Source organism: Dendropsophus ebraccatus, chromosome 5 (genome assembly GCF_027789765.1).
Source record: "Dendropsophus ebraccatus isolate aDenEbr1 chromosome 5, aDenEbr1.pat, whole genome shotgun sequence".
In the NCBI taxonomy this organism is placed as follows: Eukaryota; Metazoa; Chordata; class Amphibia; order Anura; family Hylidae; genus Dendropsophus; species Dendropsophus ebraccatus.
Window position 1 is genome coordinate 43,704,555 of NC_091458.1, and position 25,444 is coordinate 43,729,998.

At 41.1% G+C, this 25,444-nt stretch overlaps 2 protein-coding genes across 4 annotated transcripts; one reads left to right on the plus strand and one right to left on the minus strand.

Moving 5' to 3' along the window:
* Positions 1 to 701: 701 nt before the first annotated feature.
* Positions 702 to 11,620, plus strand: LOC138793503 (fibrinogen-like protein 1). 3 transcript variants are annotated; one of them, XM_069972105.1, is made up of 8 exons: positions 702 to 864; positions 1,789 to 1,894; positions 5,734 to 5,947; positions 6,345 to 6,504; positions 7,134 to 7,231; positions 7,465 to 7,553; positions 9,615 to 9,805; positions 11,278 to 11,620. In XM_069972105.1, exons 2-8 carry the CDS (start codon positions 1,826 to 1,828, stop codon positions 11,456 to 11,458), a joined length of 1,002 nt encoding a protein of 333 aa, XP_069828206.1. In that variant the 5' UTR covers positions 702 to 864; positions 1,789 to 1,825; the 3' UTR covers positions 11,459 to 11,620. The 3 variants fall into 3 exon arrangements, with proteins under 3 accessions (XP_069828206.1, XP_069828208.1, XP_069828207.1); XM_069972106.1 differs by lacking the exon at positions 702 to 864 and adding an exon at positions 1,039 to 1,062; XM_069972107.1 differs by lacking the exon at positions 1,789 to 1,894.
* A 1,874-nt stretch (positions 11,621 to 13,494) lies between these two features.
* THSD1 (thrombospondin type 1 domain containing 1) lies at positions 13,495 to 25,082 on the minus strand. Its single transcript, XM_069969964.1, has 5 exons — positions 24,779 to 25,082; positions 21,164 to 21,260; positions 18,067 to 19,035; positions 16,002 to 16,160; positions 13,495 to 14,981 (listed from the first exon to the last, which is right to left on the minus strand). Exons 2-5 carry the CDS (start codon positions 21,219 to 21,221, stop codon positions 13,642 to 13,644), a joined length of 2,526 nt encoding a protein of 841 aa, XP_069826065.1. The 5' UTR covers positions 21,222 to 21,260; positions 24,779 to 25,082; the 3' UTR covers positions 13,495 to 13,641.
* Positions 25,083 to 25,444: the final 362 nt, after the last annotated feature.

Consider the following 25,444-nt stretch of genomic DNA (forward strand, 5'->3'; position numbering starts at 1 on the left):
TACTTCCTCCCAGCATGTAAGGTGCGCTGTGAGTGGGTGAAGAGTGCAACACAAGAAATAAGGAGAGAGGTGGATAGGACAGAAGAAAACAAGACTCCTACTGGTCTACAGATTCAGGTGACACATGAAGAAACAATAACCCTTTACATCCTTCAGCTATGCGGCTTCCAAATACACATACATAATACAGTGACATCTAGTGGCAAAACTTAGTACTGCTTTCATCACCACAATAGTACAATAAGTACAGACTTTTGCGAGTAGTGCATCTAACTGTAACACCTGTGGTTGGACACCACAGATGCTCTATGCAAAACTTATCCAAGGTAAATGCTGAGATGGTTTCACACACTTTAAAGTTTTTGTGTGGGGGGGGGGGGGGGGGGGGAGCTATATTTTCAATTTCTTTCCTCCAATAGAGCATAAGGCAATAAGGTAGCGCTCAGTTTTTTGTCACTGAAACCCCTCATTTCGTTATCAGAATTGCACGGTTATTCGTGAAGATAAGGGGTCATGTTGGAGTATGTTACACCATTGTCCGAGATCATACAGATGTTCTATATAACTAGATACCCTCACCACCTTGTATCCTGTCATTTCCTGTCATGGCAGCAATAATACTCTCATTCACGAGTATGTGATAAATGATATCAGGAAATGTAGTCATTCAGTATATAAAATTCCTTGGAAGATTGTTTCTACGGTTCAGTCCTCTGGCTCCAGATTCCCTGTAATAGAAACCATGTGAGCGCATACTGATGCAATCTGGCTGCTATTAGCACTGATGTGTTGCAAGCGTTGCTGTTTTTATGGATTTTATCCATTTTCTAGGTTCTTACGCTGCAGGATCTTAGAATACACAAGGTAAGTGGCCCCTTAAGTTTTATCTGTATACAGTGTGGTCATGTTTATCTGTAGTCCCTGTTTTAGTCCGTAACTGTTGTGTCCCAGTTATTCTCCTATTACAGATGTGTAATATATGGGACCCAGTCCACACATTTCTCCTTTTACAGGGTGTGATAGTCCCTGTAGGCTTACAAGTTTGAAACTGTTTATCCTATGGTAAGAATTTACCAGATTTCAATGTACTTTTTCCAGGATTTATTTGAATTTGTATTAGTTTTATATACACTGGTGGCCATAGACATGATCATTAGCCCACTATGGGATTATGTAAAACTGCAGGCACAGTAGGGTTTATGAATTGACGCCATTACATGTATCTATATCATGGCAGCAAAACTTGTCTCCTGCAACAGGATCCAGCATTACAGTTTATAGCCAGGCATTACATCACACTATGCAGCACTATGATCACTGATACAGCAAGATACAGTGGCACAAGTATATACAGATAGGATGTTACAAAGCGGGACTATTTTAGTGATCGGTATAGCACCATAATATATAGAGTATCTGTCTGCTGATTAAATTAGAAGTTATTCGGAGACCATCTCTGCCTTTGACATATATTTTCCAGTCTAGATATAGAAATAATCAGCAGAAAATTTATTACCATTGGAAATAGATTACCATAGTATGCCCCCATAATAATTGTATTTTGTTTTTACTGTTGAATCATTGCTGTGTCCTCTTCATTCTTAGGAGCAGTGGGGGTCCCAGACGTCATAACCTGATGGCTAATGCTAGCAATATGACCACTTTATTAGATTGGATACTGATATGAGCTTTTTATGATACTTAATCAGAATCAACTATTTACCTAAATCCCTATTGTACATGAACTTCTTATCACCTTCTTATCACTCTTACATTGTCCTTTACCAGGGACCACACAGAACCTCCAGCTGTCTCTTAATAGAATATGCCGACAATGTGGCTAGTTTTTGTTCTCCTCCTCCCACACTATGGTCTATGTTCACCAAGGCTCAAGGTAAGGGGAATTTTCATTCATTCTTTGATTTTCTATCTATTTGATCCTTTGGTAAACTATAGTACAAGCACTGAAGATAAAGAGCCATATGCTCCCTGTCCCGACAGACATATGTCAATACTATGACCATGGATGTTTGTAATGCAGCACGCCATAATAAGACAAGCCTCTGCAAACAACACTGACATCATGGCGGGGCCCTGTCACGTTTTATTGGCCTGTTCAACTATGACCGTGTTTGCCAAGAAGAAAGGAATTAATCCAGCAAAATCCAGATGTCAATTGACCTTGGAATATGCCACAGTGATTCCTATGTAGACACATATGTAGAGAAGTGAAAAACAGAAGCCATGGTGGAGTACACAATGGTTGCTTGTTCCGCCAAACTGGAGGACTTCAGAAATCCCTGATTTATTTAAAAAATTTCAGAGACCAACATGACTATAAAACAACTTACACACAGTGTCCATAGAACAGCATATACCAGTGTTACATAGGAGCGCTGCAGCCTGTATAATTGATTACAGTTACTTTCCAAGACTCATCTTCTTTGATTTAAAGGGGTACTCCGGGCTGGGATTATTTTTATTGTATTGCCGGGGAAGGGTTGGAAATAGCGTTGTGTCCCGGATCGCGCCGCACTCCGTTCTCCCGCCTGGCTGTCGCTTCCTGGTCTGAGCTGCGGCTCAGACCAGGAAGCGGGACGGGATAACGGGGTGGCACGATCCAGGACCCGGCGCTGGAACCGGGGAGGTAAGTGACCGGCGGCCTCTATTTCCACCCCTTCCCCGGCCATACAATAAAAATAACCCCAGCCCGGAGTACCTCTTTAAGTTGTTCCCTTTCTCTTTTCCATTTTATAATACCCCCTGTGCCCCCATAGTAATAATAGTCCTGTTACTACCTGTAGTAATAATTTTCCCTATGTCCCCCATATAGTAGCAATGTCTCCTGGTGCCACTGAGATGACTCGAAGCCTGATTCCCATAAAGTTTTAAAGGGAACCTATTACCACTTTCATGCTGCCTCAAAGCGAATGTTCCACTAGGTACACCGCTTTATTTTTTTACATGAATGGATCGGTGCCAGAGCAGGGATGTTGGTGTCGCAGCTTTTTTTTTAAACTGCCGACGGTTCCTGCGCACAACACCGATCTATTCCCGAGCACCCCAGTGTGACGATCTCCCCTTCTTTCTGTAATGCAGCTCCATTCATTCTAATAGAGCCGTGTCCCAGAGGGGAGGGGGTTTTGTCACATTGAGGCCCCACTTGCCCGCCTCCAGTACTCCGGAATAGACCAGCGCTGTGTGCCTGGATAACCACAAGTCATTGGGGTGGTCCCCTAAAACTTTGTCCTGATTGATTGATAGAATCTTCCCTATACCCAGGCAGAGAAAGAGATTTATCAATCGAGGTCAGGGGGGTGGAGAGAAGACACAGGGGACAACCCCAAAAACCTGTGGTTTCAGACTCAAACAAATGATGCCAGATTCCCTTTCAGCTATGCTTTCTCTGAAACTGCAGCATATCCGAGGATATTACAGAGAGTTGTCATAAGGGAGTCTGTCACAGCCGCACTCTGCACAGCTAATATAGTGTTTACACTGTGAGGAATATGGGGCAACAAAAACCTAAAAACACAAGGCTGGGATTGACAATGCTAATGTCATCTTTTTCCACCAGGAAATTACACATTATAAAGATTTTTCCCATGATGTGTGAATCAGATTTTAAAACTCCCATCCACATATATTGTACTATAAATTGCCACAAATCCTGCCACGTCTGAACACAGCCTAACGCTGTGCATGAAATGCTTAGGCAAGAAATCAGCTACAGCAACAAATAAAGTCTGGAGACAAAGTGACATCTAGTGGACTGGGCTCTAATTTCACATGCCTAACTGCAAATATAGGTTTAGACGCATCTGATTTTAAAAAAATCTTTTTACATGTTGACGTATTAATATTTGATCTTCACTGATACAGTCATTTAAAAAAAGAGGAAATTAAAGGAAAGCAACAATTTTGCAACACTTTATTACATACAAAAATCACAGATTTGCCACTGTCTCTGAGACATTGGTGTGTGTTAGACTTTTTGTGTGATTCTTGTGAGTATTCACAATATGGACAGTCATAAATAAGTCCTTAAAGGTGAAGTCCGGCTTTTTTTTTTTTTTTTTAAATGGCAGGGGCACGGAGTAAAGTAACAAAGAGTATTAACTCCCCTTACCGCTCTGGGACCACCTCCAGGCCCCGGGATCTCCGTTTGCTGCACACGTCACAACCCGCTGATACACTGGCTGCTCAGCCAGGCAGTCATTGGGTACTCCAGTCACTGACTGGCTGAGCAGGCTGTCCATCAGCCGAGATAGGCAATTTCCCACGAGTCGTGACATCATCACAACTGGGGGGGGGAATGCCTTCCGGTGGGGGGTCCCGAAGCCGGTCGCGTCGCTCCTCGCGGGCACGGGGAGAGGTAAGTTAGAACTCAGTATTACATTCCTCCCTGCCGGCTGCCCATTTTTCCAGATGGCCGGACTTCTCCTTTAATGTGCTTGCACACTACAAAACCAGAAATCTGGAGTTGCAAAATTTCCGAATTGCATCAACATGACATCTGTATGTCACCCATATTTACGGATCTACAAAAAAAGTGCTGTACAAGGTGTCCACTGGGAGGAGCCTGGCCAGGGTTTGCCAGGCAACAGATCCACAATTATGTGTGTGCATGGGGATATAGAAATGAATGGGTCCTACACTGCCTGAAATTGTGGACCATATGTGGCCCTGAAAATACTGAGCTATACAAACAGATCACTTATTTTGTAGTTTGGTTTTCTAATTTGTCCATATGGAGCAGATTGTAACCCCTCCTTGGTTGAACTTGATGGACATGTGTCTTTTTTCAACCGTATTAACTATGTAACTATGTAACTATATATGTAACCAAGCAGCCCCTTTACCTTAAAATTGTAGGAAAATTTATCTGTTTGAGGCAGATTGTATGCAAATATGTTATAACCTGATCCAGAGGAATAGATCAGGTAAAAGTAATTCCTTGAATATGGATCATTTGGGGTGGAGTTTTATTAATAAGCCTCATTCATGGTCTGTGCCCTCTCTACAGATTGCAGCATATGCCATGTTAGTCTTTCCAAAAGTTTGGAAAAGTTTGTTTCTAGTTCCTTGGGTGATCCCTCAGTCCTGTCTGTGTTATTCTGAGATTTATATTTGAAACTTGCTGCACTCTTAGTTTGTCTGGTTGCAAGTTTGACTGTTTTGCTTTGTTTTGTTTTTCTGGGTCATAAAGTGCTTGCTTGTCACTTCTAGTCTAGGGCTGTTGCTGGAGCGATAAGGTTTATTACCTCTGGTAGAAGTTTAGAGTTGAGGGAAATATTAGGGGCAGTTGCTTATGCATTTACATAAATCGGTCTACATGGGAGTATAGACTGATTCAGGGACTTCACATATACTACCTCTTTTTCTCCAGTATTCACTCCAGACATCACTTTATCTGTTAGTCTACAAGCGACTGTGACTTTATTGCTAAAACATTTTTTCTCAGTCCCTCGCTGTCAGTCATAACATATTGTGAAGCTGTGTCTAGCCATCTCACCAGCTCTGCCCCCTGCAGCGATTCCTCTGGGCCGCCGCACCACCCTCCAGAGGTCAATAACCTACTGACATTCAACCTACTGTATTCTGCATTTCATACATTCTAAGAGGAATACCAGAAGAAAGCAACACAGAACCTTAGGACAGGCATGGTAGGAGAACTGACATGTTTTTAATACATATTTTACTGTTTTATCACTTCTCTTTCTTTGGACTTAGGACTTAGATATCTGCCGTATGGACAATGCAAAACTTCTCCACCGGATCCAAGTCTTGGAAAACCTGCTGGAGCTGGGAAGACTGCAGCTGAAGGATCTCAGGGAGAACAACTATCACAACGTCAAGAGCAAATATTACCAAAGCAACTTGGCTAAAAGTTTCAAAAATGTCCAAATTCCTCCCACTAGTGGGAATCTCATTGTTCATGATGAAGGTGTGTATATAGCTATATATTGTCCAATTGTACATGCTCAGACCCAGAGGTGCATTTGCATTCATTTGGAGCAATATACAACTTTGTGTATAGATCAATATTAGAGATGAGCAAAGCGAATCTGACGAATTCCGATCCGCTGCAAATCGGGCATTGATTTAGCTTTGTAGCGATTAGTTAATTTGCCTGATTTGTCAGACCTCCATTGATCATCTAGGGATCAACGTTGGATTCCAATGTTTGGACAAATGGTACTTTCTTGCAAATTTTTGTTCTCCTATTGTGGCTCAGTCTAATGAAAAACTGTACTATATTAATGTAATGTCTTTTTGTCCTTGCTTGCATCATATGACAAGGCATTATGGTATTACTGACCATATGGTTAACATTTCTACAGATTGCTCAGCAGTCTTTGAAAGCGGTAAGAAGCAAAGCGGCTACTATCGTGTACAGCCATCCCCCCAGACCGAGCCATTCACGGTGTACTGTGACATGTCTGATGGCGGAGGATGGACGGTAATCCAGCGTCGCAGCAATGGGAAAGTTAGTTTTAACAGGTGAAAAGTCATTTCTATGGTAAATGCTGCATTTATGACGGCTTTGTATTTTATGTGATCACGTTAGATTGTGCTTTATGTGTAGAATCTGGCAAAACATGATTTTGGATGCTCACAGGGCATCTAACAACCCTGGCTACACCAACAATTTGGGTTCCAATTGTGTAAATTAAAATTTGTGGCAAAATCACAAATGTTGGACTACAGCCTATATGTATGTATAATGTATCTACATAGCATGCCTACTATAGGAGCAGGCCACATATTGCTATGATGCTTGGCGGACAAGGAGGCCCGGTCAGGGACCAAATGACCCTGACACTTGACCTGCCAGCAATGACTGTTCATAATGTAGGCTGTTTGAGTGCCCATCTGGGGGTCCCATATCTAACCAATCTGCCCACTGTATTTTTCCTTTTGGCATTCACTTGTTGACCAGAAAATCCAGGACACCTGCCTTGGATACCCAGGTGAGTGGGCACTACTTTCAACTGTACATGCACATACCATCAATAGCTGTGACTGTAAATAATAATGTATAAATGTATCAAAAAATGGTCACTATGTGGTTCACTTATAGAAGCCATACTTACTAAATTATGTGATCTATGTCTCCTACTGACATATAGGAATTGGAAGGAGTATAAGGAAGGCTTTGGCCTCTTTAAGAAGACAAATGATGAACACTGGTTGGGCAATGATCACATTTATCACCTCCTGAACAGCCGTAAGTGTCCCCCTCTATTATTGTATATTATCCATGCTGAATGTTTTTTGATCCTCACACAATGTAAAAAGAAATATAGTTATAAATACCTATATGAGAGCCTGGTCTGGTATACTATAGGTATTTCATCTACCAACAACTGACATTATTGTGAAGATAATCCTTTAGCCACTGGACTATGTGGCTGATGATTAGTGAGTGTCTGACTATCCGCTATGTCTATCAATGTGCAGGAGAGATGTCTCTAAAGATAGATCTCATGGATTGGAATGGCAATACAAGATATGCAATCTATGACACCTTCAGAATTACCAACGAAGAGGTAAGAAGAGACCGGGGGTTTAAAAATGTTCTTGTGCCGTGATCTTGTGGTTAGATGGGCCATACATTTTCCAGTTTGGGAGCAACATCTCGCTCAACTAAGGGTATATATCAGAGGGAGAGCGGGAAGAAGCATGACTTACAGGTGACAGTGTGCCAAAACTGGGTAAGCAAACCAATAGTTGATATGGAAAAGTTAGAAAAGTCTAGTCATGCTCCAAACTTATATTACTGTAATTTGGGGAATGAAGATTTTTATTTCTAATCTGTCCAGTGGATAATGATAATAATATGTTATTACATGTAGATGTGGCATAATCTGTATAGATGGAGAGGAGCCCAAGGCACCCCAGTCTGACACTGTTGGTATATCTAATAGTAAGTGATTACAAAAATGTGCTTGGGCAACATTGTGCAGATACTATTCTGCAGTAATACGACCTGAATTAAGGTAATTTAGTCATTTACTTGGGTTAGACAGGATTTTTTAGACACAGGCTGTGTGCTCTAAATTTCAGACTACTTTTCCATCATAATCATATAGATTAGCAATATTCAGGTGGTAATAGAACGTCATGTTATAATGCGAGCTATAGTGTAATAGGACACCATGTTAAAATGCTAGCTATAGTGTAATAGGACGCCATGTTATAATGCGAGCTATAGTGTAATAGGACACCATGTTATAATGCGAGCTATAGTGTAATAGGACGCCAAGTTATAATGCTAGCTATCGTGTAATAGGACGCCATGTTATAATGCTAGCAATCGTGTAATAGGACACCATGTTATAATGCTAGCTATCGTGTAATAGGACGCCATGTTATAATGCTAGCTATAGTGTAATAGGACGCCATGTTATAATGCGAGCTATAGTGTAATAGGACGCCATGTTATAATGCTAGCAATAGTGTAATAGGACGCCATGTTATAATGCTAGCTATAGTGTAATAGGACGCCATGTTATAATGCGAGCTATAGTGTAATAGGACGCCAAGTTATAATGCTAGCTATCGTGTAATAGGACGCCATGTTATAATGCTAGCAATCGTGTAATAGGACACCATGTTATAATGCTAGCTATCGTGTAATAGGACGCCATGTTATAATGCTAGCTATAGTGTAATAGGACGCCATGTTATAATGCGAGCTATAGTGTAATAGGACGCCATGTTATAATGCTAGCTATAGTGTAATAGGACGCCATGTTATAATGCTAGCTATAGTGTAATAGGACGCCATGTTATAATGCGAGCTATAGTGTAATAGGACGCCAAGTTATAATGCTAGCTATCGTGTAATAGGACGCAATGTTATAATGCCAGCTATCGTGTAATAGGACGCCATGTTATAATGCGAGCTATAGTGTAATAGGACGCAAAGTTATAATGCTAGCTATCGTGTAATAGGACGCCATGTTATAATGCTAGCTATAGTGTAATAGGACGCCATGTTATAATGCGAGCTATAGTGTAATAGGACGCCAAGTTATAATGCTAGCTATCGTGTAATAGGACGCCATGTTATAATGCTAGCAATCGTGTAATAGGACACCATGTTAAAATGCTAGCCATAATTTAATGGGAAGCCATATCATAATGCTAGCCATAGTATAATAGGATACCATGTTATAATGCTAGCCATAGTGTAATAGGATACCATGTTATAATGCTAGCCATAGTGTAATAGGATACCATGTTATAATGCTAGCCATAGTGTAAAAGGATGCCATGATGTAATGCTAGCCATAGTGTAAAAGGATGCCGTGTAATGATGCTAGCCATAGTGCAATAGTATGCCATGATGTAATGCTAGCCATAATATAATAGGATGCCATGTCATAATGCTAGCCATAGTGTAAAAGGATGCTGTGTGATGATGCTAGCCATAGGGTAATTGGATGCCATGATATAATGCTAGCCATAGTGCAATAGTATGCCATGATGTAATGCTAGCCATAATATAATAGGATGCCATGTTATAATGCTAGCCATAGTGTTGGGCCTCAATTACCCTTTTACTCATGCTGTTTGTTCCATACGTACTCTGCGCTGTTCTACAGGACAAGTACAAGCTGTGGCTGGGCTTCTACTCTGGCAATGCTGGAGACGCTCTGGATGGAGGAAATAACTTTGCAGAACAGTGGTCCGCGTCACTCAAGGGGATGCCTTTCAGCACAGCGGACAATGACAATGACAGATACATCAAGGGCAACTGTGCAAAGGAGAATAAATGTGGCTGGTGGTTTAACAGGTAGATGTAACACCTATCAGATTAGTTTTTATTACCATTAAAGAGATAGATAGATAGATAGATAGATAGATAGATAGATAGATAGATAGATAGATAGATAGATAGATAGATAGATAGGAGATAGATAGACTTGGTAACTGGGCTCCTATGCCCATAGGCTCCCCTCATTGAATTTGCTGACTCTCCCTTAAATGATCAGACAGAGGGACAGAGTACTCCTGGTCATACAGACACCTGTGAGGCTATACAGTTACAGCTGCACAGTTCTCTCTATCTCCTCTCTGTACTGGACCCCTGGTATGCAAAAATAACTTTTCCACTGCCCTAGAGTACCACAAATTGTGACTTTAATCCCTTTCCTTTCTATGGGTTGGTCTCACATTGCAGATGCCACATGTGAATGAAACAGAGCCCGCTGCAGTGGCCAATGGTTGTACGATTTTGACAGTAATACCACAATGTTTAGGCAAGATTGTCCCGGCACTGTTAATCACATGTGGGTAGGATTTCATACTCATGTGGTTGCTGCAGTGTGTGACCATATCCTAAGAGACTATAGGAAGTGTAAAATCATAAGGGGTACATTGGGTTTTCAAGGGGGCCGGTATCTGCGCTGCTCCTCTATTGTGTATAAGAGTTAACATTTAGGGGGAGATTTTTCAAACATGGTGTAAAGTAGAATTGTCTTAGTTGCCCCTAGCAACCAATCAGATTCCACTTTTCATTTCTCATAGATTCTTTGAAAACTAAAAGGTGGAATCTGATTGGTTGCTAGGGGCAACTAAGACAATTCTACTTTACACCAGTTTGATAAATCTCCCCCTTAGGGTAGCTTTACATGTACCGTATCACAGCTGATTTTCTGCTGCGGACCCGCAGCAGATTTGACTAAATGAATGAACACCGCATCAAATCTGAACCATCAAACCTGCTGCGGATCTACAGCAGATTTTGCAGTGCGGATTTAATGATGTGTTCATTCATTTAGTCAAATCTGCTGTGATACGGTATGTGTGAAGCTACCCTTAAAGTGTACCAGCACAGACATACTTTCAAAGTGACCCATGACAATAAGAACAAGCGGGGAGAGGAGTGTGGTTACTTCCGTACTGTCACTCCTCTCCATCCAGTGACCTCATAGACTTATAATGGAGCTGCCTGGGTTGAGATCGCTGCAAGGTGGCCATACACCTTCAATAACTGTTGGCGAACAATCATTCAGCTGACAGTTCTATCTCCCGTCCTCCTCATACGCATGACCGATTTGCCGAGGATGCAAGGCCTAGGATCCTTGAGCCAGACACAACAAGGAAGGGGTTAGGGTGCCTCTAAAATTAATGCTAAAAAATGGGCATGGAAAAAAGTAAAAAATATCTTGTTTTATGCTTCACCTCTAGTTATGGTGTTACCAATAGATAGCCATACTAACCGCATATGTTTGTGAAATAATCATACATATCTTATCTTTTCAGGTGTCATACAGGAAACTTAAATGGATTGTATTATAAAAATGGCAATTACACAGGACAATATGACAATGGCATTGTGTGGTCCACCTGGCATGGGCTCTGGTACTCTCTAAAGTTCACTACCATGAAGATCAGACGGCCATCATTTCTCAATGCTGGGAGTGGGGATGGGATGAATGTATAAATTTCTCCTTGACATTTAAAAGAATATGTAAAAAAATATGCTGGGTAAGACTATTCGAGTCACTCCATGATATAAAGTCTATATTATATAAATCAATGTAACCAAAGTCGGGAAAAAACTTATATGTGTATATAGTGCAGGGTTAGGTAACCTTGGCTCCCCGGCTGTCGCAAAACTACAACTCCCATCATGCCTGGACAGCCAAAGCTTTAGCGCTTTGGCTGTCCAGGCATAATGGGAGTTGTAGTTTTGTAATAGCTGGAGAGCCAAGGTTACCTAGCCCTGTCTTAGTGTTTAGAGGGGTTATGGGTTAGGGGGTATGAGATTAGAAAATAGTGTCACTCTTGTTCATGGGTTGTGTTAGTATTGCAGCACTCACTTAAATGAGGCTTGGCTGCAATACTGGACATAGCCTGTGGACAAGAGTGGCACTGTTTTTGATGGAACATAGATACTTTGTTCTAATCTAACCTAACCCTTTTTGAAAAGTAACTGCCAGTTTTCGAATCCTGGGAATGATCGCTAATATCATGCGGTGCTCTTAGATGATCTTACTGCCTCCCATATTTCACTCCATATCTTCTGAGATATACAAAATACCCACCGCTACAAGGACCTGTACATATATTCACATCCTGTAACACATTGCACAGGACTTACATTGACGTCACTGTCATTGATTTATGTTTAGTTACCACTTGATGGTAACTAGAACAAGTTATTCTAAAACAAAAAATAATAATAACATAAAATGCACTGAAAAGACTGTTCCTAATAAGAGTCATTGTACCAATAAATATATTTACTGATAAATAATCAAAACTAGCAAAATAAAAAAGAAGCTTAAAAATGTTTGTTTTCAGGAGATTTGCTTATTAGATCACACGACAAAGGGTTGTTTGGTTTAACATTAACAGAAGAGAATTTAGGATCTTCATCTAATAAAATTGTGAGAAATCCTGCTTGGAAGAACTTATAGCATGTCCATGCATCTGATTGATTACAGTGCAACATAGCGCAATACTTAATATGTCCAGTGGTGGCACTGCAGGAAAGATTAACACTTGCACCCCAGTTCCCTGTGGATAAATTAAAGTGCCCCTGCCATGATAGATAGATAGATAGATAGATAGATAGATAGATAGATAGATAGATAGATAGATAGATAGACAGACAGACAGACAGATAGAATCTCTAGCGAATCCAAAACAAGCAAGGAGAAGAGCTCAGTTAAGAACTTGTCTCCCTGGCTGTCCCCTCCCTGCAGGAGACGCTATAGAAAGTCTATTCCTGCAGTGAGGAGGGAGAGAATTGCTTAAAGGAGTTATCCAGTGCACCAAAAACATGGCCACTTTCTTCCAGAGACAACACGACTCTAGTCTCCAGTTCAGGTGTGGTTTGCAATTAAGCTCCATTTACTTCAATGGAAATGAGCAGCAAAACACCGCCCAAGCTGGAGACAGAAGTGGAGGGTGTTGGCGTCCACATTACCCGCATGGATTGAACTTTAATCCTAAATAAAAGCTACACAACTGCAAAATGGTGAGTGCACCTCGCTGCTTTCTTTCCTACATATCACTGGAGACAGAAGTGGTGGTGTCTCTGGAAGAAAGTGGCCATGTTTTTGTAGCACTGGATAACCCCTTTAACAGAGCACTTCACCCTGCTTATCCTAGTGATCAGTGAGGGTCTCGACCTGGTCAAAACTTGGACATGTTTTTATGGCAGAGAAACTTTAAGGCTGGGTTCACACTGTGTTTTTACAGTTTGTTTATCGTACACGTTTTATGGAAAAAAAAAAAGATTAAAAAAATTTATACAAAAATGGATGCAAATGTGTGCAATCCATTTGGATCCATTTTTCCTCCTCTGGCTACCATTATAAAAAAAAAAAAAAAGTATCAAAACGGATGTTTTTTTTTATTATTTTTTTTAGCGATTACAAAAACGGGGTTCACTGTGTTTTTGTGTGCGCTCAAAGTAACCATTTAAAAAGGCAATCTGAACCCAGCCTAAAGGATTTTTGAAGAATACTGTTTGTGCAGTTATTAATTCAAAAACATTTATTACGTTTGAATGTGTTGTATTCATATTCTTATTACGTTCACCACAGTTCAATGTGACATACAACAACCCTGTCAATGTGCAAAATATACACAGATATCTAAGCTATGAGAGTACAATCATAGGACCAGTCTTTCAACGCTTAGAGTACTTGTCTCGTCCTCTTCATTAGAGGCAAAATACCCGGGTAAGTCAAGCATCTGTTGCTCAGCTTCTGTGAGTCCAAATGTGGAATTATCATAGAAGGAATCATCAGCGCCCCATGGAAAGCTCTGACATTTCTCTCTGCGGTAATGTGGTGGACTGTGGGCATGGCCGCGTTGATGGTTATTGTCCTTTAGGGAAGGGGAGACATCCTGACCCCGTTTCCATGACTTCTCCACCGGTGAAGGACCTTTTCTTGTTCGGTTTTGTTCTGGTTTGGATTTACCAGCAGTAAAGCGGCTACATAGTAAATCAGGTCTTTCCCCGGGTTGTAGATATTGACTTTTTGGTGACTGTTCATCGAGAGGGAAAGACATACCTCTAGTAAGATTTTGTGGACTCTTCTCAAATCTTGTTAGTTTATGGTTATGTTTCTCAACTGTAGAATTCTCCCACATCTTGGTCCTCGAGTTATATATGATTGCATGTCTTGGAGATAGGGATGTCATACTCCTTTCTCTATAAGGTTTATTGTGTTTGGTTTCATGAAAACTAGAAGTTCGTCGAAAGTTATTTTTTTGATGGCTTCTGTCATACTTTCCTTTCGCATCACTGTTCTTAACATGGGAAATTTTTGGCAGTGTTTGACTTGGCCCGTGTGTTGGTTGAAAAAGAGACCTTGAGCTACGCCTCTCATTGACATTTCGGACATGACTGTTCTTTGTTTCTAAGAATGGAGACTGTATCCTGAACTTATTGGCTGCAGTTTCTTCTAAGTTTTCCGGAACCAAAGGAGGAGCCAGTGAAACATCTACTGCAGTATCTGCCATTGGGTTCTGGGAGACATGATAAACTTTTGTGGTCTCTTTGAGACCTTTTTGTTTCATTTCTTTCAGCTGTTGTTGTGCTAGACGATAGCTGAAAATGGGTGGTATTAACTTGTGACTATTTGCTTGTGGGCCGTCATTCTCTGCTGTTTGCTCCTCATTCACACGTGGACTTTGCCAGGAGTTTAATGGTATATGGACCTCTTCCTCCATACTCTCTTGCGGGCCATCTCCTGCATCTGAGAAGCTCTCTCTCACTTGGTAGATGTTCTCCTCATCAGAGTTTTTACGGCAGCTGGCCGAATGGGAAGAGCCGTGTCTGGATGTTGATGTACACTTGCCCACCTTGGTCAACCTTCTCCATACGGTGATCACAATGGTGACGAATATGATAAAGAGACAAAGAGAAATACCAGTGATGGTGACTGTATTACTTGCTTTTAGGTTGTCTTTGGTATTTGTGGTGGATTTGCTTGAAGGTTTCACAGCTGTATCAAAAAAGGGAAAAGACAACACATCAGACACAATGCAGAATGTGTTATATAAGCAAGATTGTATTTTTTATTCACAAACATAGTGTAGATGTGAAACTTGTAAGTAGACCAATATAAATCGTTATAAATCCACCAAAAAATATTTATTGTGTATAAGATATTCCTGCACACAACTGTTCAATGTACAAAATATGTAAGATGTGTATACACACTATATTATGAGATGTGATTGGTAGGATTTGCTGACACTAATGCACATGGGGGTGTCCTGATGGCAAATATTGGTGGTTGATTATGTTTATACGGTCAAGAGCGATAAAGTTTTGGCCAAAAATGTGTCTATCTTATGTGTATAGCAAGCTTTAATATAAGCATACCTGTTATTTTTAAAAACATCACAAGGTCATGTCAAAAGTTTTGATTGGTCAGGGTTTTACTACCAAGACCCCCACCGATCAAGAGGAGCGGGGAGCAGTGTACTTCACTTCCCCACTGTCAATCATTTCTCTTTAATTGTCCCTTGGCCCCATAGACTTATAGGCCCTATTAAACAGGCCGATCTGGAAGAGCAAGTGAGCGCCGACCTCCCAGATTAGTGCTCGCTTGCTCCCTGTTCCCTGCTGGTGCTATTACGTGCGCCAACAGCGAGCAGATAAGAGCAGGGTGGACATGGGGAGCAGCGGTCTGTTATCATTGACATTTTTTTCAACATGTTGAAAACAAGGATCGAGCACTAGCTATTCCACCAAGAGATTATCAGCTGTAACAACCGAAAATCAGCCAAATACAGCTGATAATCACTTGGTGTAATAGGGCCTTTATACTGGAGCTGCTGGATGGAAAGTGAAATTGGCTAGTGTGTGCTGCACCTGGCTGGTTTTTCTGATTGGTGGGGGACTCAGCAGTGTGATCCTAACTGAGACCCCCAACTGAGAAGTGGGAGATTCTAGTTGCACCCATATTCAACATATCACCTATTAAAAATCAAAATGAAGTAGAGAACATCTGACATACTTAAGCAGTCCTCTAGAGAACAGGGGGACGTCTCCTTGGTTTTTCCATTGCACTGAGCATTTACAGGTGATGATGAAAGGCAACTTCTGTACCGTTCTCTGTGGCCGTCTCCACAAGTGACACTGCAGGAGCTCCATGACTGCCACATGCTCCAAGTTTCTGATTTAAAAAGAAAAAAGAACAAAGATTCACAGACATATAGAAAGTCAGTCAGTTTATTAAGTGATACTTGGATGCAAAGTTTTTACATAAACTTATACCAGGTTTCCCAAACAACAGAAGTTTACACTAGAGTAAAAACTTTACTGAAAACCATATATTTAAAGGAGAACTCCGGCGAAAATTTTTAATAAAGTATTGTATTGCCCCCCAAAAGTTATACAAATTACCAATATACACTTATTATGGGAAATGCTTTTTTCCCTGCACTTACTACTGAATCAAGGCTTCACTTCCTGGATAACATGGTGATGTCACTTCCTGGATAACATGGTGATGTCACTACCTGGATAACATGGTGATGTCATTTCCTGGATAACCTGGTAATGTCACTTCCTGGATAACAGGGTGATGTCACGACCCAACTCCCATAGCTGTGCTGGCTGTGGCTGCTGGAGAGGATGATGGCAGAGGGATGCTCAGTGTCCCTCCAGTGTCCTGTGTCCATCAGTGTCCCCCTGCCATCATCCTCTCCAGCAGCCAAAGCCTGCACAGCTCTGGGAGTCGGGTCATGACATCACCATTTTATCCAGGAAAAGAAGCCTTGATGTAGTAGTAAATGTAGGGAAAAAAGCACTTTATGTTAATTTCCTGTAAAAAGTGTATATTGGGATTTGTATAACATCTTCTCCTGTAAGTGTGTTTTACTTGTAATATTCCCTGATATCCTACCAAAAAAGAGGGCTATAACACTCATATAATTCAAAAATCCAATGTTTATTTATGTAATTAAAAAAAATATATAGATTAAAATTATGCACAGAACAAAGTAAAAAATTCTTCACACAGGATACATCACAGCCACATAGTTATATTTACAGGAGGATATATATACACGAGGCAGGCAAAAAATCACAAACCCCAGTGGGTATCAACGTCTAAAACACCATAATGTCTATTGCACTGCCCCCAGTTAAAGTGCAAAAACTACCTCCTCTATATCCTAGAATCCAAAGTGCAAGTGCCCGAAATACAAAACATAAGCAAGGATACCAGAGTAATGGCTAGCGATATTACCTGTCACACTGTGTATCTACAAGTGCAATAGACATTATGGTCTTTTAGATGTTGATACCCACTGGGGTTTGTGATTTTTTTGCCTGCCTCGTGTATATATATCCTCCTGTAAATATAACTATGTGGCTGTGATGTATCCTGTGTGAAGAATTTTTTACTTTGTTCTGTGCATAATTTTAATCTATATAGTTTTTTTTTATTACATAAATAAACATTGGATTTTTGAATTATATGAGTGTTATAGCCCTCTTTTTTGGTAGGATATCTGGTAGTAGCCTGGGCAGGCGTGTGGTGTTGTAGGAGTATATTGTAATATTCCCTGTGGAATTATTTGTGCGGTGGACTTGGTTCAGTACTTAGTGGCTCATAAGCTACAAAATATTGGGACCTGTAATTTAGCCAATAAAATGCTGGATACCTGCAGATATATGGCAATCATCATGGATGCCCTGGGCAGCATAGCAGGCATGGTATTAGGGCTACCAGCAGGATGACACTGTTAGGGTACCATAAAGTGGTCACCTCATATACCAGGTAAATAAAAATTTCATAAAAAGTAAGCAAAGAGTTCCATCTACCCCAAAATACAGATACCGGTCCAAATAAAAATGACAGACGGTGGAAAAAAATAAGCCCCTACACAGTTGAGTAGCCAAAACAATTACAACAAGTTTATTAAAGCAATGTATAAAAATTACTCTATAGAGTAATTTTTTACTCCATAGTTGTAATTTTTTAAGTAACAAACAAAATCAACCTTAATTGGATATCAAAATTGATATACCATTGTACTCAAGTGTGACCTTGCAAAGACAACACAATTACTCACCTATTTCTCTCCGGATCTCCACGCACTGTTTGGCTCGGGGAGTGGAGTGACTTGGAGTGCCACTTGAAGACATGAAAAACTCGAAGCAATATTTGTTTTTCCCAATCTCAAACAAGGTGCAGTTGAAGAGAGAACTCTTCTCTCCTTTCTGTAGGACACTTTCTGCTAAGGTGGTGGCACTTTCACCTGGGCTCCTGGGTGATTCTTTGTACACAGTTATTTTCCCCTCTGCATAGTTACATGGAGGGGCTATAATGGAAATAGCCATTGAAGTATCACACTTTTTTTCCATCATGGTAACCAGTTTATATTTAAAAGTCTTGACAAGGTCAACAGGTCCCATATAAGCAATGACCGACTCGGAATGCATGGGTTTAAGGGACACTGTAATGAAGGCTTCGGGCCTTACAGACGCACACTCAAACTCTACCCACTGGGAAGATGACAATGAGACCTCCTTGTATGTCTTGTACAACATAAATCTGTCTGCGCTCGGTTCCTCCATGTCCTGAAAGCTGTGCGTGTGCTCAACCTCCATTAGAAGTTTAGGTTCTCGATCAGGAAATCCAGAGCATAACTGTTCATTGGTGAAGACCCCGACCTGGAAAGATCTCAGTGTATCTTTTATAGTTCTGTTCAAGTCAATGTGAAATATTGGCCAGGTAACGTTTAGGAGGCTGCTCATAAAAGAAATGTAAGTATCATTTTCTGTCTCCAGGCTCATCTGAAACTGATAGAGTCCGGCTGAAATGAAATGGATACACTCAAATTCCAGGTCACCCTGCGACTGGTTGGCCGGGAGCTCTTTACTGGTCACTATTTGGTTGTTCTTTACATCTAGAAGATTTATAGAAATATTGCTTGATAAACTGTAATTTCCCTGTAGACTGAACTCCACATAGACTGGAGATCTGCTTAAAGCCGTGTGATGAGATTGCTTCAGGAGAAGATAGACAGGCTCGCTGAAAACTGGAGGAAAAGAAAAATGGTGGTCAACAAAAGCTTAACTAACATAGTACATCTTTAGCAGTGTGAAATAAAACTGAGGGGTAGTAGATACTTGGATCAATTTTTCAGCACATGTGGTGGAAGTGATAGTGGTTGGAGCCGAACCTCTATAATGTCTCTCGTGCATGCTATACACAGAAAAGGAGATGCTCTTTTTTAAACTCTGTAGTATACCCTAAGGAGCTACAGCATGGATGACATTATAAAGCAGTACTGAGCAGTGTGAGTCAAGCACTGGGGTGAGCTCTAATGCTGACAGTAAGTGAGCCCTTCTGTACTCTGTTTGCTTCTGAATCTCTTCACCTACTTCCCCCTCCCATCTTCTTCCTTGCCCTTCCTCTCTGTATGGGCAGCATATAACCTGATCCCATAGTAAACTGACAAATCTTACTGGCATTGTGGCTTTTGTTGTTTAGGATTGTATCTGTCACTACACTCTGTTAAGAGACCGAGATGCATACAGCATATTCTAATCTGACTGAACTACCAACATAGGCTGTGATTGGAGCATCTGGTGGTAGTGTGAACACAGTATGGTTGGAGACTATGTTCCCTCCACTTGGTAAGGATGCACCACATCATAGATACACAATTATAGACCATGAGTAGGAGATGTGTAGCATGCTGAAAGCCCATCAGTCAGTTTCCCAGGACATGTAAGAATTATTTTTACTTTATACTTAATAAAGAGCAGAAAAATGTGTTTTTATTACAGTGAAGATAAGAAGTGGATTCCTTTATCATACGATTGCATATAGTATATCCAGATGGATGGAAAAGGACACTGGTTTGGAATACGTCAGCTTTAGAGGAGTCTATGGAAATGTCCAGTAAGGTAGATGGACAGAACTAATGCTGCGTTTACACAGAACGATTATCGTGCGAATTTGCACGATAACGATCGAATTCGAACAATAATCGTACATGTAAACGCAACGAACGATCAAACGACGAGCGAGAAATCGTTTATTTTGATCTTTCAACTAGGGATGGTCCGAACCCGGCGAGGTTCGGGATTGGATGAACCCGAACGCTCGGCATCGGATTCCCGCTGTCTGCCCGCTCCGTGCAGCGGGCGGATACAGCGGGAGGACCGCCTGGAAAACTGGGATACAGACTATGGCTATGGCTGTATCCCAGTTTTCCAGGGGGTCCTCCCGCTGGATCCGCCCGCTGCACGGAGCGGGCAGACAGCGGGAATCATTACCGAGGGTTCGGGTTCGTATGAACCCGAACCGAACTCGGTTCGTACCATCCCTACTTTCAACATGTTCTTAAATAGTCATTAGCAAAAAATTCGCAGATCGTTCCGTGTAAACAGTCGTTCACCTATTTTACCTATGTGCGAGATAGGCTTTAGCGATTGCGAAACCATCGCGAAAGAATTTTCTGTATGATATATCGTTCCATCTAAACGCTGATAGTTATAAAAAAAAAACGTTACTTCGAAATTGTTAATTATACGATCTGACAATTATCGCTCCGTGTAAACCCAGCATCAGGTGTGAGAATGCAGCTCTGGAGTGATACTCATCTTCCAACACAGACATATGGAGGAAAACTAAGTGTAAATTCAAGACTTATAGTCATATTCTGATAGGAATTGTAGTTATGTAGCCCTATAAAAAGGAAAAAAATATCTAGGAGTGGCAGGATGTTAGTTTTCCAGGACTTCTAGGGTATGCCATCAATATAAGATCAGTGGGGGTCCAACACCTGGCACCAGTCAGTTGGCTCCCACATTTACAGAGGACAGAGGAGTAAGAAGCACACAGCTCCATACATTGTGTAATGGCTGTTCTGGGTTACTGCAGTTCAACTACCATTAAAATAAATAGAAACAGAGCTGCAGTAACCCACCATGGCCACTAAAAAAAGTATGGCGCTGTCTACCTTTGCCACTTCCCTCTGTTTTTTTTATAAATATCACCTTCTGGAAAGCAGCTGATTAGTAGGTGTATAGGATGTGTGTCGGACCCCACCAATCAGATATTGATAGCCTATCCTAAGACCATAAGTAGAAAAGTCACAATAATCCCCTTTAAATTAAATAATGGACAAACCAGCAAATTGCAATGGCACAACTTACCACAGTCCCAGAGAACAAGCAGCGATAGATAGGAGAAGCTGTTCGGTGGCTGTCTCATTCTGTTACTAGTGGTGTGTATCACTCCATGACTGGTTACCTACACAAAGACAGATGAGAATGACACATCAACATTCAGTTTCATCCAGGGCCATAGGGTATATAGTGATAGTTACAGTATATATCAGCATAATGCATGATTCATAGCCTAGATATGCAGGAATCCTAGGGAACATCGCGCTGACTAAGCACATTGATAGAAGAATGACATTACTTTGATCTTTGTCCATGTTATTTGGCATTTTCAGTCCGTACTCTTTTATGGGTTCCATATAGTATTTCTGCAGTAAACACTGGACTGTAGTTATGAATTTAGCACAGTGCTATTCTACACATATCAAGTTCTGCAGGTGCTGGATAGAATTTTATGATGGTGTCTGGAATTCTGTGTACGTGATACTTGAAATATTCTACAAATATCATTACTTGCCATAGGGAAGTCATGCGTAGACAGTACATAAAAGTGCTATGACCTAAAGGAGTAGTAGCCTAAGTACACTCCCTCATGTGCCCTGGGCATGACCTGCTTTTCCCGGACCAACCAATAAAGCGGAGGTCTTGGATCTTCTACTATCAGATGAGTACATCAAAGGTGTGATCTTGATGGTATCTGCTTCACTTTTGCCACACTGCTTTTTAAATATAGAACAAGTTTCGTGGGTTTGCTACTTTTCCAGGAGGTCATTGATTTATTTTTTTGCATCTACACATGACTCCATCAAGATGGAGAGACAATCATTAAAGGAGTTATCTAGGATTATAAAAATAAAGCTGCCTTTTTTTTCCCAGAATCAGCGCCTCACCTGTCCTGAGTTCTGGTGCGGTATTACAGTTCTGTTCCATTGAAGTGAATGAAGCCAACATGTAATACCACACACAACCTAAGGACAGGGGTGGCACTGTTTTGTTTTCTGAAATCGTGCAATATTTAAATATTTATAACACTACCACAACAAGGTTCTCTTCTTTGCTCAGAAATACGTCTTTAATTTTCTCTTCTTGACATACGAAACAAAGATCCTGAGCAGACACAACCCCATGTATACAGCTAAAGAAAACATGGTAACTGCTTATTATATGGTGCATGTGTATAGCAGCACGTACTGGACTATTCTTACATTCTACAGTAGTAAATTATACAGTAGCTTACCTGTACATATTGTCATGCAATTTAGATGTCAAGTGTCTCTCCAATGTCTACACTATGTAAGGGGTTCATGTCAGGGGAAGAGCTGGAATAATGCAGCATGTATGTAGTGCGCTAACCTATAAATACACACAGCTAACCTATGGCGGTAATGACAATGTTGGGAGAATGTGGCAATAAACTAGACCCCAGAGGTAACTCTGCAGATTACTCATAGATTTGTTTTATAGGCAGAGCTGCTCTTACTCATACTGCCATCATTTCTATGTATGCCTTACTCTTTATAAATTGTAAGCTCCTCCGCACTTGTAGGTTAACAAAGCTGGTGTTCAAGCCGGACCCAGAAATGCTCAACTATCGATAAACCCTTGCTGTGTGAGGTGAGCCTTATCCTGACCCTCATGGGATCCCAAATATAACCTGGATTCATCACTGAAGACAATGATACCAGTCCATGGAAGTCCAGGTTTCTCTTTCATAGCACCACTGCAAACTAAGGCAACAGTGTTGGGTGGACAAAGGCAGGACATGTCATGGGTACTGTGACACCGAATTTTATTCTGCTAGATGCCTGGAAATAGTCCGGGTTGAGAAAGAGGAGAAATGAAGGTGCCCATGTGTCTGAATAGTGGGAAATATGGCAACTGCTCATGCTTGGACCAAACAATTTACTCTACTGGTGGCCTGTCTGTTCCATCCAGAGCCTCATGTAACCTCTTCTCCCAACACTTCTTAACAACTTGGTCAGAACAGCCTAGATGACAAGCAATTCTTCAAAATACCCATCCTCCTCCTCTCCATCCATTGATGCTCCCTTATGCGAGTCTGTCAACTGGGCACAATGCCATCCAGCATAGAAGCATGTCTAGCAGTCACCTTCTAAAAGTCTTTCCACTAGGCAGAGGTAGAGTATTTTTATGTTAAATTGTGGCGAGACCCATATATCTGCCAGAGACATGACTGCAGGCCGGGTTTTGCAGCTTTTCTATCAGGGTGCATTTGTTATTTGTCAGTAAGATTATTCCGTATAGATTCTATTTTCAGCTCCTTTGGTATGGGACATACCGCTGACAGCGATGGAAGGGCGGCATGTACTATCCAGGAATCATTCGGGTGGCCCAGTCTGATAATAGAGGTGTGTGAAAGGCTCCTTAAACAAGTGCTGATCTATAGATCAACGCTCATTGGGGCACTTTTTGGCCAAACTAAAAGGGCTCTTACTCATCCCCTTACTCTTTGTACCTGCCCATGTTTCTTACATATTGTAAGCTCATATATATGGAGGACTAGTACTCATTCCTTTACCATATTTTTGCCCCTTAGTCCTTACAGCAGTGATTTCCAACCTGTGGCTGCCAAAGGCTGTCAGAGCATGCTGAGAGGTGTAGTTTTGCAACAGACACAGGTTGGGGTTTATGGCCTATATACCTGTTTATATATTATTCCATATAGATTGTAACATACTGTTACTTATTCCTTCACCTTTTGTATCTTCCTATTGTTCTGAATTCATTGTAAGTTCCTATGTGGTGATCACTTACCCTTAGGGTCCGTTTACACACAGATTATCTGACAGATATCTGACAGATTTTTGCAACCAAAGCCAGGAATGGACTATAAACAGGGAACAGGTCATAAAGAAAGACTGAGATTCCTCTTTCTTTCAAATCCATTTCTGGTTTTGGCTGCAAAAATCTGGCAGATATCTGTGTGTGTAAACGGACCCTTACCCTTCTCTCCCTTTTTAGGCTATGTTCACACTACATATTTTTTAAGACAATAATGGCCATTTTCAATTAAAACAATGGCCATTCTTGTCATAGAGAAATGTCATGCATTGAAGTCAATGCAAACAATGGCCGCTGTTTACATAGTGTATCGTACAATGGCCGTTGTTTGCTACGGCAGTGGAAATAATTGACATATCAATTGTTGTTGCATTAAAAAAATTGCATTGAAATCAATGCATAACGGTCGTTGTTTGACACTCACTAACGTTGTACTTACGTTATGTGAACATAGCCTTAGACTGCAAGCTACTATGGTCAGTACTCCTGTACAATGTGTTTCCTATTTAATCACTAGTAGCACCTATACTGTATTAAAGGGTTAACTTTTTGTTCTTTATAATTCTATATTTCTCATATTCAACATTTTAAGGAATACAACGCCTAGACATATATAGACAAAGACCCAGTTCCTCCAATTATTACTACATTACTAGTGGATCACAGAATAAAAAAAGAAAATCTAAAACTACATGTAAATGAGCCAACACTGTATAATAATGTGCGTACCTGGTCACGATATCATCAGGTACATAGTGTACATAGTAAAATAGTGATAAATTACCGTCTGTCAGGCTAGCAAGCTTTTACTTGTCCAGATTTACAGAATAAAAAGAATCTTACCTCCAATGTGCAGAGTATCAGCCAATGAGCAAGCCTTGCTGCATCCCACTGTCTGTGCTGTCAGATCTAAGCGGGAGCATGGAGTCCTTAGCCCTCACCATCACCTGCCATACTACTGCACAGGGGCACTCCACAGCTATAGGCATCTCCCTGGCACTGACTTGGCTGCAGCTTTGCTCTAGTAGAAAGATTTTGTTCACCAGTTTCCCCGGACAAGTTGCAGCTAATACAATCTCCTCCCTGAAGGAAGGGTGGAGAGGGAAAAGGATGGACTACTCCCCTTGCTGCTTCTATCATAAACTAAGTCAAAGGGGAAGCCAAAATAGAGAGAGAGATTTCAGTAGTCACTTTCTCATTGTGCCCAGGGATAATGTCTCATCAGAGCGGTGCAATCCCACCAGGAAGCCTAGGAAGGAAGCTAGTGCACATAGCTAGCAGCTCTCCAGACTGTGTGTGCTTACTACAGGCATACATCTATGTGATGGTGAGTGTCTCCCAATATAGAGCAACTCCACCACCCTCACTGGGTGTACCATCATACCCCTGTCCTATATGTCACAGCAGAAAACACTAAGAATTCTGTGGGTCCTGCTAGGCGTTCAGCATTAGGGACCAGGAGCTACAAATCTGTATCTACATTGCATACACTTAAAGTGATTGTACCAC

Bases quoted from the DNA above. Each gene is read 5' to 3' on its own strand.
- LOC138793503 (XM_069972105.1), top strand. From the start codon at position 1,826: ATGCCGACAATGTGGCTAGTTTTTGTTCTCCTCCTCCCACACTATGGT. The intron at 6,505-7,133 runs GTGAAAAGTCAT...ACTGACATATAG, and splicing joins GGGAAAGTTAGTTTTAACAG to GAATTGGAAGGAGTATAAGG. The intron at 7,232-7,464 runs GTAAGTGTCCCC...ATCAATGTGCAG, and splicing joins TTATCACCTCCTGAACAGCC to GAGAGATGTCTCTAAAGATA.
- THSD1 (XM_069969964.1), bottom strand. From the start codon at position 21,221: ATGAGACAGCCACCGAACAGCTTCTCCTATCTATCGCTGCTTGTTCTC. The intron at 19,036-21,163 runs GTAAGTTGTGCC...CTTTTCCTCCAG, and splicing joins GCTTGTTCTCTGGGACTGTG to TTTTCAGCGAGCCTGTCTAT. The intron at 14,982-16,001 runs GTATGTCAGATG...TTTTTGATACAG, and splicing joins TTCTCTAGAGGACTGCTTAA to CTGTGAAACCTTCAAGCAAA.